General features: G+C 42.2%; 2 protein-coding genes across 4 annotated transcripts in view; one reads left to right on the top strand and one right to left on the bottom strand.

Moving 5' to 3' along the window:
- Nucleotides 1-12,584, bottom strand: part of LOC311042490 (uncharacterized protein) — an 80,175-nt gene extending 67,591 nt beyond the window's left edge. The window contains exons 1-3 of one of the 3 annotated variants that reach the window (XM_084053252.1): nucleotides 12,450-12,584; nucleotides 2,924-3,265; nucleotides 1,875-2,186 (exon numbers count right to left, since the gene is read on the bottom strand). In XM_084053252.1, the coding sequence (XP_083909378.1) occupies nucleotides 1,875-2,186; nucleotides 2,924-3,265; nucleotides 12,450-12,573 (778 nt within the window). In that variant the 5' untranslated portion in view covers nucleotides 12,574-12,584. The remainder of the gene's footprint in view (nucleotides 1-1,874; nucleotides 2,187-2,923; nucleotides 3,266-12,449) is intronic. The other 2 variants (XM_084053253.1, XM_084053254.1) reach the window with 2 other exon arrangements.
- Nucleotides 12,585-15,643: 3,059 nt separating this feature from the next.
- On the top strand, nucleotides 15,644-21,196 carry LOC311041469 (Fc receptor-like protein 5). Its single transcript, XM_084051849.1, has 7 exons — nucleotides 15,644-15,667; nucleotides 16,863-16,904; nucleotides 18,408-18,566; nucleotides 18,736-18,837; nucleotides 19,707-19,958; nucleotides 20,551-20,673; nucleotides 20,845-21,196. Exons 4-7 carry the CDS (start codon nucleotides 18,750-18,752, stop codon nucleotides 20,895-20,897), a joined length of 516 nt encoding a protein of 171 aa, XP_083907975.1. The 5' UTR covers nucleotides 15,644-15,667; nucleotides 16,863-16,904; nucleotides 18,408-18,566; nucleotides 18,736-18,749; the 3' UTR covers nucleotides 20,898-21,196.
- The last annotated feature ends 639 nt before the right edge of the window (nucleotides 21,197-21,835 follow it).

The following is a 21,835-nucleotide window of genomic DNA, read 5'->3' as shown; positions in this document are numbered from 1 at the left end:
ACAACAGGAAAGGGCCTTGGATGGAGTCTACACAAGAATGCTATGAATGGCACTAGGAGTCACATGGACGGACCAAATCAGAAATGCGGTCCTCTACGGGAACCTACCATGTGTTACAGACAAAGTCAGAGCGAGAAGGATGAGGCAGGGCACTGCGTCAGGCACCCGTACTGTAACTAATGGCAAGCAAACTGACACTATGGGAGCCAACCCAGGGCAAAGCCAGGAAAGACAGGACCACCTACGTAGATGCACTTCGGCGTAACAGCTTAGCCAACAACACTGTAGAGCTCAAAACCCTGATGCTAGATAGGAGAGTGTGTAGGGCAGCTTTTCAGGAGTCCCAAGTTGGTGTTGGCTAGACCACACTCGCATCGCAAAGACCCTATTCTATATGATCCGGCCTAACTGACTCATGCCCCCCTCAACATAATCCCCCCCGTACCCTCTACCCCCAACTCCACCACCTGCAATACTCCCCCACTCCCACAAACCCCACCCCCCCAACTGCCAGCCCACACCTCTCCACCTCCATAACTCAAAACCCCATTCCACTTTAGGAGTCCCGAGTTGGTGTTGGCTAGCTAGACCACACTTTCGCATCGCAAAGACCCTATCCTATATGATCTGGCCTAACTTGCCTATGCCCCCCTCAACAAAATCCCCCCATACCTTCTACCCCCCAACTCCACCACCTGCAATACTCCCCCACTCCCACAAACCCCATATCCCCCAACTGCCATCCCACACCTCTCAACCCCCATAACTCAAAACCCCATCCCACCCCATACCCTCGTACCCCCAAATCCCATCCAATCCATTACACCCCCACTCCCAGAACCCCCGGTCCCCATGCCCCCAACCAACACACCACAACCCCCAAACTCCACCCACCCAAGCCCTCATGCACCCCCCACCCCATAACCCCCCAACCGCCACCCCACACCTCCCACACCCCATAACTCCAAACCCCATCCCACCCCCATACCCTCATACCCCCCAACCGACACAACACAATATTCTCACAGAGTTGTTGGCTGCCACGGTGTTCACGTGTGATTATGATCTGCATTTAATAAAAAATCACAACATGGATGTTCACATCTAAGCAGCAATGACAACCTCTAACCACAAGTTCAAAATGTTCAACGCCAAAACCTCCTATCTATACCTAAAAATGACCTCCTATCTACATAGATGCACATAGGAGGTTTTTACCTAGAAACAGTTAGGCTTACAAATTGATAAATAATGTTTTTTTGATGCTCATTTTGAGATCAAGACATTCTACAGTACTGTAACAAGTATTACCAATCACATTTTTGATCAACTCACACTCTTGGTGTGATAAAAGTGTCACCACCTGACACTAATCATTAGCAATCAACAAGGCAATGCAATTAACTTGACAGTTACTAACAAATACTTAAATAGTAAGGGTGGAAGACACTTTTTTATTTTGAAAATAATTGATTAGTACAAACTGAAAGACATTTAGATGGTCTACATAACACAGAATTCTAAAGTTTCAGCTCTGTCTGCTGCTCAACTAGTTCTGGTGCAGATAAGAGGTTTTGCGCTTCAACATTTTAGCACTAATTGGCACTGAACAAGATAGGAGTTTTTAGTCAAATGACTTTTCTGACAAAATGAGGGGCGGGACTATCTTGCAGACAGACTGAGCATGTGCAGCATAGCCTATAGTCCTCATCCACAGTGAAATCTGAAAATCATGAAATTTGCACTTAGGAGGTTTTGCGTTTTGGCCATCGATATTATGTCTCTCTTCATGAAAGTCATTTGGCCACATTGGTTATTGAACAAACATGCTACCTACAAGTTGGACGTTAAAGAGAAATGAAAACATTCATTACCTCCGATGGGGATGGCATTGGGTATCTCCGCGATGGGGATGACATGGTGTATCTCAACAGTGTGGTTGAAGTGTGGTAGGTGAACTCTGCATGTCACCCGACCTGTTCGCCTCACCGTCACATTCTTCTGGACATGGTAACAGTGTTGGGTATGACCGACTGTCACTGAGGATTCATTAATGAGGAGGTTTCCCTCACTGTCCAGCCAAGACACCTCAGGTTGTGGATACCAGCACCCAGAATCACATGTCAGAGATGAACCACCATCTTTTGGTCCAATTACGGAGATCACTGGCTGAGACACAGCCCCTGCTAAAAAATAGATATAAATATGCGGTTGTGTTACAAACTGTACTAACTGTACAGTTTATGTTTGTGTAGTTTTTAAACTGTTTTTTTTTTTTTAAGCCAGTGGTTCTCAACCTTTTCAGGCCGCAGCCCCCCAAATAATCCTATTTGAACTAGAAACCCCCAAACATAATCCCATTTTAACTGGGGACCCCCCAACCTGACAAGCACTTGGAATTGTAAGAGTTGAGGCACTACATTTAGTTTGACTCCACACATTCTATGAGAGCAACAAGCAGGACTGGGGGTGGGTGTTTCAGAGTTGTGGTGACTGTGTTGGTAACCCACTGGAACACAACATATCTGATCTAAACCGTTGCTTTCTTTGTGCATTGCTGTCAGATACAGTCTCACCATGTGAAGTAAACAGGACATCAATCAGATGAAAAGCGCTATATGGAGCGCATAAAAAAGTCATTACTTTGTGATTTCTCTCTGTAAAAGGTGCAATACAAATAAAATGGACGTATTTACTTATGAGACATAATACAGTAAATGCACATCTATCTCTCTATCTATCTATCTATCTATCTATCTATCTATCTATCTATCTACCGTATCTGTCTGTCTGTCTGTCTGTCTGTCTGTCTGTCTGTCTGTCTGTCTGTCTGTCTGTCTGTCTGTCTGTCTGTCTGTCTGTCTTTCTGTCCGTCTATCCATCCGTCCGTCCATCCATCCATCCATCCATCCATCCTTCTTACCAACAAGGAGCTGGATCCAACTGCTGGTCTTCAGAGTCGGAACGAAACACTTGTAGCCCCCCTCATCTGAGAGCGTCACCCTGAACAGCTTCAGCGAGATGTTACCACGAGACAGCTTGTCAGTAAACAGGAACGCCCTCTGGTTATACAACGGGTTCTGAACATCAGTATTATAATGTCCATCTTGAAGGAGATGCACAAACTCTGGCTTCAGGTCAGGTCTCGTCCACTCCACCGTCATCCTTGTCGCGTCGACAGATGGCTCGATGTGACAAGGAAGCGTCACATCATCTCCCACTTTGGCCAGCACAGCCTGAGAGGACCCAATCACCTGAGGTTCTCCTTAAAACAAATATTTGCACACTTAATTATATTATATCTCTGCTGTCGGGCAGAAACCAGCTAACACCAAAATGTTCATTTTTCATGAAATAGAAAAAAAAGAAAGAAAACATTAGGGTTTAGCTAACTCCACCCCCTTTTGGACTTAGCTGGTTTAGCAGAAAGTTTGACGATCCAATGGAGTTAGCTGGTTTTGTCAGAAGCGCTTTTTAATACTTTCCATTGGTTCAATATGTTTTTAACGTAAAGGGTGTTCAATAGCACCGATTTATGAAAAAAAATGAAAAAGCTCAAAAATGGAGTTAGCTGGTTTCTACCCGACAGCAACAATATACTATATTTAACTAGACGCGTCGTAATTCTGGGAAATTGCAAAGTGTGGTTGCGCCGACGCCGGTGGCGGCCATCGCCGCCGGCCGCCGCCGCCGGGACTCGAAGGTTACGCCGGGAGGAATACCGTCGGAGGCCGCGCGACGTGCCATTCGAATCGGGTGCCGATCGGATCCTGCCTTCGTGATACGTGCCGTTTTGATTTTAGGAAATAGGCCCCTCCCACTAAATAAATAGGCCCCTCCCACAAATGTAACGGGCCAATCACGTTGTCACGTCACTCCTGATAACGCTTTTATTTCATTTTGAGAAGATTGATCCCCCCAAAAATCATGTTTTTGTATTAAACGGTTAAGTTTTGTGCATTTGTGGCACCCCCTATGCGTCAAAGTGGAAATGCTTTTGGTGATTTGTTGAATAAACCACCCTTGACATGTGATTCAAATTTGGGATTGACCGGACGTTTCGTTCGTGATTTCTGGCATTTTTGGTAAAACGGGCACCTCCCACTAACTTTGGAAGCCATTTACGGACGAACAGTAAATACTATCATAATGCTGTTTGTATGTTTATCGCATGGGCCCAGAGATCATGTGTACCGATTTTTGTGAAATTTGGACAAAATATGTGGGAGGAGGAGCTAAAAGTGTGTTTTGAAGAAAATTCAAAATGGCGGAAAATCTATCCTGACGTAAATGGGGGAATTTGCGTCGTGACCCAAGGAATCTAGGGGAAAAAAATATTTTTATTTTACAACCTACGGTTCAAGAGTTATAAGCCAAAACGTAAAGAGGGTTTTCATAGCGCCACCATGAGGCTGACTGGTGTAATAATTGTTTTGATAATTTTGGACTAAATTATGAACCTCCCCTCAAAGTCTTGTAACTCTAGCCCTTACAGTTTTTGAGAAAAAAAATACTTGAAATCGAGTTTTTTTATTTTCCCATTAAAGTGGATGGGGAAATTTAATGCACTAATACATTAATATCAATTGAACTATGCAACCAATCTCTTAGCAAAATACAAGCGCACGATTCCCGGTCAAGCCGGTCATTTTGATATATATATATATATATATATATATATATATATATATATATATATATATATATATATATATATATATATATATATATATATATATATATATATATATGGCACGACATTGGGGGATAAAAACTGTGGGAGGAGAAGCGTGGCAAAATAAAGTTTATCTAGAAAGAAGAATAAAGTGGGAAGAGTACTATAGTCTGGTTGCCCTAACTAGAAAAAGTGCTCCTCGGAGCACAGGTCTCCGGCAGGTCAGGTAGGTTATTGTGACCTCCTGGTGGCCATATAATAGGCCAATGTGAAAATGTGCCATTTCTTCTTTGGCCTTTCACAGCAATCAGACTGGACGGTCGCACCCGAACGAGCTCCCGACCTGGAGCTCTCGGGCGAAGGAGCTCTCACACTCACGGCAACATTTTTGCCAGTTTTTCACTGGATTTGCTTCTCATCTTCATCCTTCTGTGGACGACGGATTCATTCCTCGAATCTCCACACAATCTACACCTGATGGAGACAGAAAAGGTGAATCCACGGGAAATGAAAAACGAAAATCACTCGGACTTCTATCTGATCGGCTCTACTGAATCAACGAAACATCTGGGATTTGCAGCTGGAGCTCTCCATACGCTCCTTGCCATGAATTCGGCTAGAAAGAAGAACGCGCCCCCGACAGGACGCATGGACCGAAGATATATAATCATCCTCTTTCTTCTCCTGTCGGGTGATATCCACGTTAATCCAGGCCCAGTCTGGCGAGAGAGGAAAACTTTGCCAACGTTGCTAGCGTTGCTAACGTTGCTAACGTTGCCAACGGCAACGGGGATCAACAACAACGCGACACTAACACGGCTAGCTTTCCGCCCCAGCAAGCCATCGCACCCTCGGACTACATCAACACCGCAGCCATCCTCGACGCATCACAACGTCCCACGGAGAGACGCTGCGCGACCGAAGAAGCCGATCCATGGACACTTTTTCTGGCGGTTTCAGGCGGCGCAGAGACCAGGATGGACACCCGAGAACACAGACGAAGGCCCCCCCCCAACCCCCCATCCCCCCACCCCCCAAGCTCCAGAGCTGGTTGCTTACCTCCAAGAACCAGACGAAGGCCCTCCCCAACCCCCCACCGCCCCCAAACCCCCACAGTGGGTTGCTTACGACGGAACGGAGGCTTTTGGTCCGAACAGGATTGGTCCGACGTTCTAAACAGCACACAGGTAGACGAATCTTGGCTTGGATTCAAAACCAAATTCATTCAAATTTTGGACAGTGTGGCTCCATGAAAACCATCAGGGTCAAAACCCGCTCGGTTCCATGGATGAATTCGGACATCCTTACTGCCATAAAAGTCAGAAACAAAAAGTGTTCTGAGTTTCATAAAGGTAGGATCAAACTCGCCAAATGCTTTTACAAAGGTCTCGAATCCCACGTATAAACCCGAAAAAGAGAAAAACATGCTAAGAAACAAGGTTAATGGCATGCTCCTGTTACCAGAAAAAAGCTACCTCAATGACAAAATTGAGGAAAATCAAAGCAAACCACGAGAGCTTTGGAAGCTACTCAACAACCAACTAGGCTGCAGCAAGAAATTGAAAACCAGGTTTGCAAACATAAGCCGCAAGGTGAATGTCACTCTCACTACAACCAAACGGGAAGTGAGTAAAATCCTCAACATATTCTTCACCACCGTAGCCTCAGATTTGGTTGAAAAACTACCCCCTCACTCTGGGTGCTATGGTGAAGAGTACGTTGACTCATTTTACGAAAAACAGGGTGTACGCAAAGATGATTTTAAACTCTCCCCTGTGACAACAGATGAGGTGTTTAAAAAATTGAGTGCACTTCATCAACACAGAGCCACAGGCCTCGACAATATCCCCTCCAAATTTCTAAAAGACTCACCCGCCTCCATTGCTCCAATCATTACCCACATAATAAACCTCTCCATCATACAGGGACGGGTCCCTAACGATTTAAAAAAAGCAAGGGCAAATATTGCGGCATGGTCATGCTGGACCTCCAGAAGGCCTTTGACACCGTTAATCACCCAATTATGATCAATACGCTCAAAGCAATAGGTTTTGATGATACGTCGGTGAACTGGATGAGATCCTACCTGGAAGGGAGGGAGCAAGTGGTGGAAGTAAACGGCACCCAGTCCCCTCCCAGTGACTTGTGGTGTTCCTCAAGGAAGTATACTAGGACCTTTACTGTTCCTGATATATGTGAATGATATGTCTTCAGCTTGCGACTGCAAACTGTTCCTGTTCGCAGATGACTCGGCTCTGCTGGTCTCGGACAGGGACAGGCTGCAGGTTGAGAAAACTCTCAGCACTGAACTCAACAAGATCTACATCTGGCTCTCCGACAACAAACTTTCATTACACCTGGGTAAAACTGAATCCATCCTCTTTGGGTCCAGTCCTAACCTTAGCAAGGCTGAGAGTTTCACGATCAAAGTGGGTGATAATGTTATCACAAGAAAGGAGGAAATGACCTACCTGGGTTCCATCTTGGAGGCAAACCTCTCCGGTAACAAAAACGCCAAAAAAGTGATCAAAAAGGTCAACCAAACAACACGCTATTTGTGGAGGATTGATCGTCTAGTCAGTAAGAATACTCTGAAGATTCTTGCAGGGGCCCTCATACAAGGTCATTATGATTATGCATGCACTTCATGGTATCACAACACCTCCATGGCCTTAAAAACAAAGCTCCAAACATCCCAAAACAAACTTGTAAGGCTACTTCTTGGCCTCAATCACAAAACCCATCTAACCCCTGCTCATTTTGCTAGGATTGGATGGCTTAGGGTTGAGGACAGAGTACAGCAACTTGCTATGGGCCTGGTCTTCAAGATACACCACAACATTGGGATCCCCCTGTATTTATCAAAATACTTCCAAAATGTTAATGAAGTCCATGATCATAACACCAGAGGCAGCTCCACAAATCATGTTCAACCCAGATTTGGCTCAACAAAGGGAATGAACTTGTTCTCATGCTATTCATCAAAAATGTGGAATGCCCTACCAAAAGGAGTAAAGGAGTGTAAAACCCTACTCACTTTCAAAACTGCCCTAAAGATACACCTTCAGGAGGCTGCAATTCAAAAATGGCCCCTGTCCAAGTCCTAACCTACCCCCCTACCCCCCCCTCTCTTCCTTCTTTTGTACATATTTTTCACTCTTCATACCAGTAACCTGTAAACTGATTGTATGACATTCTGTATAGTAGTGTGTATATCTGTCTTATATGTTATGTACTGTCATGTACTGTTCTCATGTCTTACTAAATAAAGTACATCAATCAATCAATCAGACACTGCATTCATGATTTGAGGCATTTTGTTCCAAAAATGTGTTTTGCAAAATTAGACCTGCTAGTGGCGCTATAACAGGGCAATGTGAAAAGGGTGGAATTTCTTCGTCGGCCTAGTGGGAATGTGCGTGCAAAATTTCACCGCAATCGGACGCTGCATTCATGATTTGCGGCATTTTGTTAAAAACGGGTCACTCCTGCAAACTTTAGATGTCAATCTTAGCGTGATCCATAGGATGGAATATGAAAAATCAAACAGATCCGTCTTGATCACATGACTAGAGATCATGTGTACCGATTTGCGTGAAATTTGGATAAAATCTCAAGGCTTAATATCAAATCATGTGTTTTACATAAGTCGGCCTCCTGATGGCGCTATAAAAGGCAGATGTGAAAAATGCAGGGAAGGTTTTTCCTTGGCCTCTAGGGAGTGTGCATACAAAGTTTTACACAGATCGGTGCAGTTATAGGTAAAAACACGAATTGGCCTGTTATTTCGCCACCATGAGGCTGATTTGAAAAATTTCAAGTGGCATTTCTTCCTCGGCCTAGTGGGAATGTGCGTGCACAATTTCACGGAAATCGCAAGCTGCGTTCATGATCCGCGTTGATCACATGACTAGAGATACTGTGTACCGATGTGCGTGATGTTTGGAAAAAATCTGTAGGAGTAATATCAAAAAATGTGTTTTGTACAAATCGCCCCCCTGGTGGCGCTATAACAGGCCCATGTGAAAAAATGTGGGGCAGAGGTTCTGAATTGGCATCCAGGGAGTGTTAGTATGTATTATTAACTGGTAGTATATTTGATTGCAATCATATAGTTTAAAGCTTTTTTCCTTCTCTGTGAAGTATAATGGAGATGTTCCTGAGACAATGTCTAGTTGTCTAGGTGAAGTGGCTCAGTGTCCAGCTAATTCCATGGAATGTTAATTTGCCTTAGACTGGAGTAAAGGTCAATTTAAAGGGTCAAGAATGACCACAATGGAATGATCTGTGTTTTGTTCTTAATGATCTTTTTGTTCTTAATGAACTGTGTTTTGTTCTTTAATGGATAAGATGTGTAGGAAGGAGGAGCTTGTGGAAGTGAATTGTGTATGTAAGCCTCTCTCACTGTGGATGGACATTAACAATTTACTAACCCAGACAGGCCTGTCCTAATAAACCAAGCTTAGAATAATTCTTGACTCCTGTGCAGTTATTATCAGAACCTAACCACTGAAGTTACGTAGTAACAGGGAGTGTATGTGCACAGTTTCGCAGCGACCGGGCCAACGGTGCCTGAGATTAGCTGCTCGCAAACAGATGGGCACACGGACGGACGGACGGACGGACGGACAGGGTGCAAAATATACTCTCGCCATGTGTTATGGTCATGATTCACCAGGAGCCTGGATGGCTTGGTTCCAGGCTTAACACAATTAATTTAATTATTTTTGGAAATCTCTATGGGAAATAATAATGAGTTTTCTATCTGTGGCACCACAAAATGGCTACCACTGCTAAGCCCTATAGCCTATACATTCACTAGAGATGTTACAAGAAAGAAACGATCGTGATACCAAGTACATGTTTATCCTGCCAGATGATCCATAGGACGTCCACTGCTGCAAAACAGCAGTGGAATCTCTAAAACCCTGGGGGCAAAAGGTGCAGGTGTCTTAATAATATTAAGACACCTGTCAACAGGATTTTATGATGTTGGCGTTCTGTGTAGCCTCCGCTTTTTACAAGTCTGGGCCCAGCGGCCCATTGTCTCATAATCCGCCTATAATTACACTACTTAAAGGGGAAGACCACTCATTTTCAACATTAAACTATGTCTTTAATACACCGTAGAGCTGTTGCGTGGAAATAAGAAAAAAGTCCCCCCCCCCTTCTATGTTGCCTAGAAAAGGATAATTGATTGAGGTCATATTTCCCTTTAAATCAGAAGTTACAGAAGAATAGCTACTATGGAAAATTATCCCATAGAAAAACATGGATTAATTTGTTGATCAGACTATTACATACTGTACCTACATCCAATAGTGTAACCCAGTATTGTAATACTGGCCTATCTAAGACTAGGACTTGTCTTAGAGTGAGCTTGGATGAAAAATAACTTGAACAACTTTGTTTACACTGCAAACCTTGATGTGAAAACAAAACTATGTTCCGTTGAATGATTTTTACATTTTAATCATTTAGCTCAAACTATTATACAGAGCCAAAGAAGGGCAGAGAAAGCTTCATAAACCCTCATCAACCCAAATCCAGGATGAGAATTATATGCCACACATATATACTGTACCATTAGGCCAGTGGTGTGTTCTACCGTCATACGCTGTATACGGCGTACACAGTCCAGATTATTTTTGGAAGAAGCGTATACAGTCTAATAACCATTTCATCCATTGAAAACGCGAGAGCGTATGTCGTGTCATATCGGGTCCTGTGCTTATGGAATATGAAAATATTATGCTATTAATACATTATAACCCAGAAACCGTCAAAGTGTCTCATAACAAGCAGAGACCAAACTAGCAAAGTTCGGGGGTCAGTCTGTGGCAAACAGCTGCAGTTGAGTTATTACCTCCAGCCATCCTGTCCATTTTCCTGGGTGTGAATCTATGACACCACACCCGGGCCGAATTATTTTGTTTACTCAGAGATAGCCTAATAATATGCAGGAGAGCCTGTCGCCAGTTGTCTCTCCTAAATCAGCAGACTGACTCAAGAACCAAGTAGAATAAGCCTATAAAAGGTATACTAATCTGTTCTAAATTTACAGATATATAGGACTTTAGTTTTAGTAAAATAGATCCGAGGGAAAACCCTTAAGTGAGACAATATGATCACTCTGTGATCCGACGTTCCCAACAGCTACAGAAGAATGCGTTTCTTTTAAGTCATTTTAATCATCTAAATAATTCATACAACGTCAGACATGTCACTGTTTAGATTCATTTCGAAGCTAATAAAATGTTGAATAATAATGTTATAATGTGAGCTTGTGTAAAGGTACAGTTTGATAGATAAATGTTATGTGCTAACTAAGACTGACTGACTTTTAGGCCCACCCCAAGAAATCCATTGTCCTTAGCAACCTGTATTGTGAGTGGTCAGGAAGAGGGCCCGTTGCTTGCATATAATGTGATGTATTTGTGAGAAACGGGGCTCTGTAAATCTGGACCCACGCAGAGGCCATGTTCAGCAAGAATGAACCAGGTTCTGTGAACAAGACGCGCCATTTGACTTGGATGTATGGATTTGCTGAGAACTTTGACAATAAAGTGAATTGTTTGAGAATGTAAACTCGGACTCTGAACGGTGATCTTCTTATTCCCCTCCTCCGGATATGGACGTGTATTTATGCCGGTCCGCTATGGTCAGACACCACACGTATACCCACGACCACGTGCATCGTATCGTAGCGTATCCCCTCCGAACACAACACTGCATTAGGCTACTACTATTTGTCCACTGCATACACAACTTTTGCAGCCCCTCCCTTGCCTGAAACTGTGCTGGGTGTGTGTGTGTGTGTGTGTGTGTGTGTGTGTGTGTGTGTGTGTGTGTGTGTGTGTGTGTGTGTGTGTGTGTGTGTGTGTGTGTGTGTGTGTGTGTGTGTGTGTGTGTGTGTGTGTGTGTGTATATAGAGAGAGAGAGGGTGCTCCTTTAAGCACAGGTTGGGTTGCCTACCAAGGGCCTCCAAACTTTGGAAGGCATAACCACTTGTAATGGGATCTGAAAAATGTAACTCATCTTGATCACATGCACAGAGATAGTGTGTGTGAGTGTGTGTGAGTGTGAGTTTTGGACAAAATCCATAGGATTAGTAGCAAAAACTGTGTTTTGAAGAAAACGCTAAATGGCGGAAAATGTAATCTGGCAAAAGTGGCCAGGCCTATATGGAGAGAGAATCCAAGGAATCCACTAAAACAACTATTTGTATTGTTCAAGCTATGGTTCAAGAGTTATTGGCCAAAACTGTAGTGCCAACATGAGGCAAATGTGGGGTGGAGGCTCTCCCTTGGCCGACTGTGAGTGTGCCTGCAAAGTTTCATAGCAATCAGGAGCTCTGCCTGTGTTCATGATTTGTGACATTTTCTGCAACACTGGCCACTCCTGCAAAGTTTTGAAGGCAATTATAGCCAATTGGAATGGAATATGAGAAATATGCCAGATACCACTTGATCATAAATAGCAAATACATTGTTTTGCAAAAATAGCCCCAAGGGTGGCGCTATAACAGGACAAACTTTGGAAGCCAATCTGGCTTCCAAACGGAGGAAGGAAGGAGAAATAGTGCATTCATGTTTTTGACATTTTCAGAATCAGATGCACATACAATTTCATAAGGAAAAAAGGGATCAAGAAAGAAAACGTCAACACACTTTATTTGTTGCTAAGCTTTTGCATCCCCTCCCTTCCTTGTCAATATTAACTACACATAACTTTTGTAAGTTGTATTTGTAATGTAAGGCTATAACAATTTTACCTGTCACAGATGTGTTGTAACAGAAGATCCATATCACCAAGAAGATGTTGAAATAAATCCACATTTTTCCAGTACAAACACTGACTTGGAAGGAAAAATATGAGACCGAGTGAACTGCCATCATGCACCTTCCTTCTTCGTGTCAAAACTCGTCTACTGGAATGCTGGGTTGCTGACTTACTTCGAGGTCGCTGTTAACCTCACGTCACCAGGCTTTCTACCTGTTCCTTTAGTAAACAAAACATACTGTCAGATCTGGATTAACACCTCTCAGTGCCCCTGGGCACTGGAACTGCAATGGATCCCCCCCTCATGCGCGCAGGTGCCCGATTCTCGCAGTCGCGCGAAGCGTGCGTGAGAGAAACATTTTGACATTTGACATCATTTATTTATTTAATTCGTATTAGATAACTGCAAGATGGGGATTTTTTTTGTGCCCCCTGATGCCCAGGGGCCCCTGGGCACGTGCCCAAAGTGCCCATATGGTAGATCCGGCCCTGCATACTGTATTGTTTTCTTGGTCAGGATACTAATTTCATCCAATCAGGAAAGAGAACCGCACAGATATTATTTATCAACCTCATTTTTATGTTCCAGGTCCAATTTTGTTATTTTTTCCCCCCTTTATATTTTTCTGTTTCCTTTCTCCATCACAATTGCACGTGTTTGATCTGTAGGTATTCTGTATGAGTTCTCTCCTCAGAGTTAATGTAATTGGTTTCCTGATCTGAAAATATATTTTCTCTGACTGCATCTCGAACACCCTGTTTACCATCACAATATAGAGCTATATAACACTTAGGCTTTAACAACCAATGTCATTAACAACACCGTTATGAGATGACATTGTACCTCTAGTAATCTCTTGTTGTTGGAAGTGCTCTGTGAGCAAGCCTGAATCAAATTCAACATAAATGCATAAACATTCCAACTGATAATGTTTCTGGTTGTTTGACATTTTACCACTAGTTGTCAGTGTTGAATCATTATTTAGATGAACGCTGAGGAAGATCTGTTAGGTTGAAATGCTGTTCATGTAGAGGTAATTCAAAAAGGATGTGAAAAGGACCTTTATTGTGTGCTGGCTTCTCACTTTCTTTACATTGTTGAGCCATGCGCCTTGAGACTTTTGTTTAATCTGGAGTGTTGTGGGCATTCTTCCCACTACATAAAATCTGTGTCGAAAATAGGAGATCTACAAGCATACAATGCATCACGTAGTGACACCTTGTGAACGTGTAGATCAGCTTTTTGTCGAATGTTCGCCTGTTTTTGCTGAATGTTCTTCTATTATGATATGCCCAGAATAGGGCCACTAGGGTTCAAGTAGATAAATGATTTCAAACTCTTTTTATAAAACTATTGAGTTTCTACTCTGAAATACACTACACAGATGTGGAGGAGAGTAACTATGTTTTTGTTAGTTTTGTGAAAATAATCAGACACACCTGAACAAACTAAATATGTATGTTTCCACACACACACACACACACTCACGCTCGCACGCACGCACGCACGCACGCACGCACGCACGCGTGCTGACCACCGGAGAGATGGTTGACAACCGGAATGTAGACGGCACCCGGGGGCAGTATGGGTTGGCGCCCCAGTTAGTCCATGAGCCAGAGCCCCAAAATTGAGCAATGATTATCGAAAGAGTGGGCAAAACCAAACCTATATTAAATTGTTTATAGGGTCAATACGAGTAAATACATATATGATAACCTTTCCACAGGAGTAGCTTTTTCATATTTATCACACATTTTGTTATTTTCCCCATACGTACATGACAGGTGAAAAAATTACAACATTTAAAAAAGAGTTATCATAATGAAACTTCCTGAGTTGATTACTTACATGAAGACAATGATTTATCGTATTACAAGTTTTCTGAAATTGTATATTTAAATATGCAAATTAGGCATTTAGTCCATGAGCCAGAGCCACAAAATTGAGCCAGATATTGAATATTCCCTCGTTAAAAACCTTTGACTCCAACATCTTAACAAAATGAAATAAGAATGTTGACTCTGGCTTTGTCCAATGTTCCAATGTTCTGGAAAGTTTTTTCCTAATGCCTAATTTGCATATTTAAATATACAATTTCAGAAAAACTTGTAATACGATAAATCAGTGTCTTCATGTAAGTAATCAACTCAGGAAGTTTCATTATAATAACTCTTTTTTAAATGTTACCATTTTTTCACCTGTCATGTACGTATGGGGAAAATAACAAAATGTGTGATAACCATGAAAAAGCTGCTCCTGTGGAAAGGTTATCATATATTTATTTACTCGTATTGACCCTATGAACAATTTAATATAGGTTTGGTTTTGCCCACTCTTTCGATAATTAAATCTTGTCTGGCTCATGGACTAAGTCTGTGTCTTCCATGAGGAAGAAGCCCAACAAACCCACGGGGAGGCCTTTAAGGAGGGCCTTTTCGGCAAGCTGCAAGTGGAGCCTGCAGCCTGCAGTACCACCTAAGACACCATCACACCGGAGTGAAATGTTTGGAACGGGGGAATCTGGTGCAACGCGACAAAGGAGGGGCACGAACAGGAGGCCATCCACAGAGCCTAGTCCCTCCACGTGCCAGAACCTCCCGGCAGAGTAGTTCCGGAGAAGCGGACTGAGTGGCCCTGTCTTCCCCTAAGAGGACTGACCGTGTAACTACTGGGACGTAAGTCAGGGCTTGATCAACCCCGGCTGGGACACCTGGGTGAGGGTGTATGTTGCGAGACCCGGGCTACAACACTGATGATACGTCAGGTGAATCCACATGATGTTTTGTGTATATACTGTATATATATATATATATATATATATATATATATATATATATATATATATATATATATATATATATATATAATGTATTTCTATGGCGGACTGACTGCCAGGGTCTAGTTAATGAATCAATGTAAAACACAGCTTATGCATAATTGCATATGCGTCACACTTTGTGTGTGTGTGTGTGTGTGTGTGTGTGTGTGTGTGTGTGTGTGTGTGTGTGTGTGTGTGTGTGTGTGTGTGTGTGAGTGTGTGTGTGTGCTCGCTAACGTGGCTGAACTTCCTACCGAACAGGAAATGGACCCTTCAGCTGTCAAGAAGTAGAGGTCTCTATGTCAAACCAGTAACCACATAGATCTCACTCAGTCACTGTCACACGGTCCACTTGTCAAGATGAAATTTGCATCAACGTACATAATATCATGTGAGTATGTCATTTAAAATCTTATTTTATTCTTCTTGCTCTGCTTTGCTGTCTTGATACCAAACAAAGTTATGAAAGTGCTGGAGAGACGGTTTTGTGTTTATTTAGTTTTTTCTTTTGGTGCAAATGGAAGCCCGGCGGAAATTTGATAAACTGCAAATTTCTGAGGTCTAGATGTGATGTTAATCAACCTGAGATTCTCTCAGTAGCAATTGTCTTCATGGAACATGTTGCTTGTGACCACCGCTACCACAGTGAAGGATTTCTTCTTCTTTTTTTTTATTAAGAAAGAGCTTATTTTTTTTTACTCCAGCATATCTTCTCCGACGTCAGCATTTTGCATGTCTTGTTGACATCTGTTCCTCCAGATGTATTGATTGATAGACAAGGATACACATGGATGGAAGGATGGATAGATAGAAAGAAAGAAAGAAAGAAAGAAAGAAAGAAAGAAAGAAAGAAAGAAAGAAAGAAAGAAAGAAAGAAAGAAATGCTGCTTTCTTTACTGCCAGCTCGCCTCGTCTCTGCTGATCCACACATGCCAGCCACGCTTCCTCTCCACCTCCAAGCCTACCTCCCTACCCCCTCACTTATTGTGAATATATATGCCTTTAACTTGACTCTCTGACTACAGGCCTGCATATGGGTCATGACTGCATTTGGGTCTGCTAGTCGTTAACAATAATTATTGAATATGTATTGACATATTGAACTATGATTGGTGTACTTTGCAAAGTGAAAGATTACCCAAATGCACTTGAATAACACTTGAAGGGATAGTTCACCCAAAGAATTACATATGTCAATATCAATTGCACACCCCATGAAGCCTTGAATTCATGGAGATTTTTTTGTTTTTGTCACATTCCTAAGCCTAAACCGGTCATAAAAGTATTGGCTTAGGAATGCGACAAAAACAAAAAAATATCCATGAATTCAAGTCTCCATGGGGTGTGTAATTGATAGGAAAAAAATGTTTTGGGGGTGAACTATCACTTTAATATGAAATGAACTGACCTATGGACCAAATGGAGGGTTGCTCTCTCTCTCTCTCTCTCTCTCTCTCTCTCTCTCTCTCTCTCTCTCTCTCTCTCTCTCTCCCTCTCTCTCTCTCTCTCCCCCTCTCTCTCTCTCTCTCTCTCTCTCTCTCTCTCTCTCTCTCTCTCTCTCTCTCTCTCTCTCTCCACACACACAGTGCTGTATCTCCTTGTCTGCTCTACACCTGCTCAAACAGATGGTGAGACGCCTTCAAAGCACTCAGACAATAGTTTACAAAAGTGTTCCAACCATCCAGCTAATTCACAATGAACATTCATGCAGGGATTGTCAAACCCAACTTAAACAAATAATTGAATGTGTGTATAATGTATAATATAATAAATTATTACCAGTGGGTTAAAAGTGTTGTGCTACAGCAATCCTTGTGGTTACTGTGGCACTAAGTGGTGATCATACTCATTAATGTACGGTAGATTCATGTACGGTCAATCCATGGTGTAATGTTCCTGTGTGAAGTAGTAACAGTAAAACATATTGGCCCCTATTTTTGCCACTGCTAGTGTATACCCACACCTGTGACCCACTAGCCGTGAATTTCTGCCCATTACCCGTGAAATAGGGATAAGGTTGCTGGCACTGTCCCTAAACCGTATTTTGGGGCCGCTATACCTGCTATTTATTATGCCGACTCCACTATTTGCGCCTAGAGGTGTGGCCGTGGGCGTGTTGTTGCATTATCCCCAAAATTGCTATTTTGACCACACACGTTTGGGACAGCACATAGTGGAATCTAAAAGCACCATGCCAACTTGGTTTGGTAGGGCGTGCCTGCAATAGAGAGACGGCCAGGGCGCACAGTGGCACAACGTTCAAGGTCTCTCTCTCTCCTCATTCTCAACAAATATCTGTGATTATAATTTTCGTATAATCAGCAGAAGAGAGAGGGTAAATTAAGTTCCTTGTGTCAATTGTGTTTATAAATATGATAGTCTATTCAAAGAAGACAATGTGTGCGTCGCGCAATGCAATGCTCTCCAAATTACACACTTCAGTTTTATTCATCGATTACGCAGGAAATAATGAACTGATTACAAAAATGTAAAATGATCTCTAATCAGTAACATGTAGGTGATATGTATGTCAATCAAATGTGGTTTTATTGAAAGGCAATCAAAGGCTAGAGCTTAGAAACCATTGGTTTTATTATTGTAATGCCCAAACCACATAATGTAACGGGTAGTGCAGGTGTTTTGCGGGTATAGGCAAGAGTCCCAGAATGCCCCTTGCGCAGTCCTAAATGAAGTCCCACATTAGTGGGTTTAGCCAGTCTGGCCCTTTATAGGGTCCCCTCTGTTTTATCGTGATAACAAGATAAACTAGAATGAGTCGCTCTGCCGAGCGTATATCTCTGCCAGGCTGGTTGGCCCACCCAGGTCTGTGTAAGTCATGGTTTGCTGCCGTTGGGACCCAAGGAAGTTATAATATAAATAGTGTTCTCATCATGAGAAAACAAGAGTTGCTTTGTCAGGATCACAGTTTTTATTTAAAAAAAATGTATGACCATTAAAAAAAATAATTTCAAGTGTTAGATGTATCTGCTCATTTTAACTCAATTGTAACGCAATTGTGTGATTGTATACAATCATATAATTAGTGCTTTTCTTAGTGGATGATGAATTGTATACATCATTTTAGCCTTTCTTTCTTTTTTGCTTTCTCCATGCACCCACTCTACTTCCAGTGTCTCCAAGAGTCAGTCCTGAAAGAACTCAGTTCTTTCAACGTGAGACCATCTCACTGACCTGTGAGGAAGAAGGGTCCTCTGTGCCGGGGTGGTCTGTGAAAAGACATGCCAAGAAAGGCAATGGAACCTGCAACAACGGATGGGGAGCCACCGACAGTATGTAGAGATGGATGGATGGATGGATGATTGGATGAATGGATCGGTGGAAGGAAGGAAGGAAGGATGGGAAGGAAAGAAAGAAAGAAAGAAAGAACGAAAGAAAGAAAGAAAGAAAGAAAGAAAGAAAGAAAGAAACTGACAGAAATGTCATTGTGATTGTTTGTAGGAGCATCCTGTACCATGACTCTGTATCATCTGGATGGAGGAGTTTACTGGTGTCAGTCCAATTCAGGAGAAGTCAGCCGGTCCATCAACATTGCAATCTCTGGTACAATCAATATAATTACATCAATATATATTCTAATCAATGTATTGTGGTGGGTTAACAGATATAACTCACATGCCATCATTGTTAACACACATATATATATATATAGGTGCATTCCCATTCAAGAGGTATAATCGGTCACATTTTGTCTATGTCTAGCAGTATTGTGTTGAGCTAACCTTGACAATTCAAGACGATACAAAAAAAAAATTTGAGCATAAATGATCCCCCAGGATTATCTCCCATACCTCAGGGCACAGCCGATATGACAGAACATAGTCTGTATATTTCTTATTCATTCTATTTACACAGACAAAGAGACTATATTGATCAACATTTTGATCTAATGAATTAAGGTGCTAGTGTCACCATCCTACTGAATATCCTTATTGATATCAATCCTTGGGTATTACTGTTATCCTCAGTTATTTATGTATTTATTTAAGTGTTACAAAGCTGTAATTCTGCAGACCCTGCCAACAGCTTATTTAAAGGACTGGATTAGTTTTGTCACTGCCCACTTGACCCCCCTCTCTAGATCTGTCTCACCAAAGTACCCCACGTGGAAATAGCAATAGTTTATAAGCACTTCACCAAAAGTACCAAAACCATGGCATTATATTGTCTACTGTCAATGAGGAACTGTCCCAGTGAAATAAATTGTCCCGGACAGTTTTAGTCCTTGTCTGACATGTTCAGTTCACAATGTATTTATTTTTAGTAGAACTGGTGTAGTAACTCAATATCATAGTTGACGAGACACCGTTCTGTATACTGTATACCAGCATGGCTGTGATTATGCTCCAGTGAATCACAGTTGTTTAGTGAAATTATGACCATCAAATGTTCCTGCTGTTCTTCTATATTAGATGTGATCCTGGAGAGCCCTCTACTTCCTGTGAAGGAAGGAAGTGATGTCACTCTGCACTGCCTGTCCAAAGACAAGACGGGTAACCCATCCTCTGACCTCCCAGCTGATTTCTATAAAGATGGATCCCTCATCAGCGCTGAGTCTACAGGACAGATGACCATCCACAATGTCTCCAAGTCTGATGAAGGATTCTACAAGTGTCACATCTCTGGCCTTGGACAGTCACCAGAGAGCTGGGTGGATGTGAGAGGTGAGTCTTCAGCCTTTTTTAAGATTATTTTAACATTATCAACATGAGAAGATGAACAAGTCTTTTTACAATATGGGAACCCATAGAGAGAGAATAGAGAGAGCTCTGACCTGTGCTAGAGTGTCATCCTATAATATGCCCTACTTTAATATATATATATATATAATATAATATATTTTTTATATTTATATTCATAAGATTTGGCGTTATCTATCAAAATGTTATCAGTTTTGGCTATTTTCTGGGTGTTCATTTCAATAAATGAATGAATTAATACATTTTCAATTATTCGAATCACCGTTTTCAAAAAATGTTGTGTACACGTCAGTGAAGAAAAATTACTGGGAAGATCGCTATTTACAAGCAACTTTACAGGGAAACAAGCAAAAAGTCGCTTATAATAAACAGACCTGGCAACACTGGAAGCCCAGCCTGCCAGCTATAAGGCTATAACTGCTGAACTAAATGCCAACTTTTGCCAACAGATTACCAGTCTGTTGCAGTCTGATGTAGTCTGAAGTAGTCTGTTTGGTGGAGAGTCAACTTTAAGAGATTATTGTATGGATAATGAAAGCCATTGTTTTCTTTACAGCTTCAACATCATCTGCTCCCCCCCTCTTGTCTCTGCCCCATCTGATCATTCATCTACTGACGTTCATTCCTTTTGTGGTGTCAACCATCCTCTGCATATCCATAATGAGAGCCAGAGCTAGAGGTAAGAGAAACATGTTCTACAAACACACACCGTAACATGTGTCCATCATAATGTCTATCTGGGTCCTACGGTCTTCTAGAGCCCTATCTTACACCCAGCGCTAAATCTCTCTCTCTCTCTCTCTCTCTCTCTCTCTCTCTCTCTCTCTCTCTCTCTCTCTCTCTCCTGCAGCCAATGCAAGGAAGAGAAGGGACATCAATGATGTCATCATGGAGGCCGTGTAGACAATCAGAAGTGTTGAAGGCAATAGCTCAGCACACTACCCCTTTCTAAGATGTATATACTGTTATGCTTAAATATGAGGGCCTCTAAGCCTAAACCGTACACGTACCCTCCTATGTGGCTGTATGTTTAAAAGGGCCCCTGTTAGAAAGTATTTGTGAAAGGGTTGAAAAGTCGGTAGCGCTGTCGCTTCGCAGCTAGATGGTTCTGGGTTTGATCCCCGCCGGGGACGCAGTTTGTGCTAGGGGCGTGTCCTCTCCTCCGCGTCATCAGTACCCATACTCTAGGTAGGGTTGGTGAAAGGGCCTTTCTGTGTGGAGTTTGCATGTTCTCCCTGTGTCCCCAGGGTAGGTACGCACACAAAAACATGCTGTAATCCTGCTCTCTATACTGCCATACCCTGGTCAGCCAGGGCGCCTGACGGAGGGGAAAGGAACTGGTTGGAATAATGTGTACCTCCCACATGCTACCGGGGAAACTCCCCCCTGTCAGGTGATAAGAAGCAACTTGCTTTGAATGCGACATGCATTGAAGAAGGCATGAGCTCAATTCTGGCTCTCCCTAGGCTGGCAGAGGGAGAGTGGCACCCAGGATTACATTGGCAATTGGCACTGGGTGAAAAAATGGGTTACAAAGTTGTGAAAAATATATATATATTTGTGAAATGTAAACGTAAGTTAAAATATTTTCTATTGTCACTCCTCATCATTATTAAACATTATAAACAATATTTATTTTTCTAGTCTGTTTATAATTTAAATGGTATTCTAATCAAAAAATTTGAATTTGAAAGCTTCCTGCCTCCGTCTATGAAAGACATTCATTGCATGTACAAGGAACATTTTTATTATCTGACATATATATATATATATATATATATATATATATGTTTGGAGTAGAACTGAAAGCACCTGTACTCTTACTCAGACAGAACAGGAAG

This window comes from Gymnoscopelus microlampas, assembly GCF_963454915.1.
Source record: "Gymnoscopelus microlampas genome assembly, chromosome: 3".
Classification (NCBI taxonomy): Eukaryota; Metazoa; Chordata; class Actinopteri; order Myctophiformes; family Myctophidae; genus Gymnoscopelus; species Gymnoscopelus microlampas.
The sequence above is the reverse complement of the archived record's forward strand: the minus strand, read 5'-3'. Positions and strand labels throughout refer to the sequence as shown.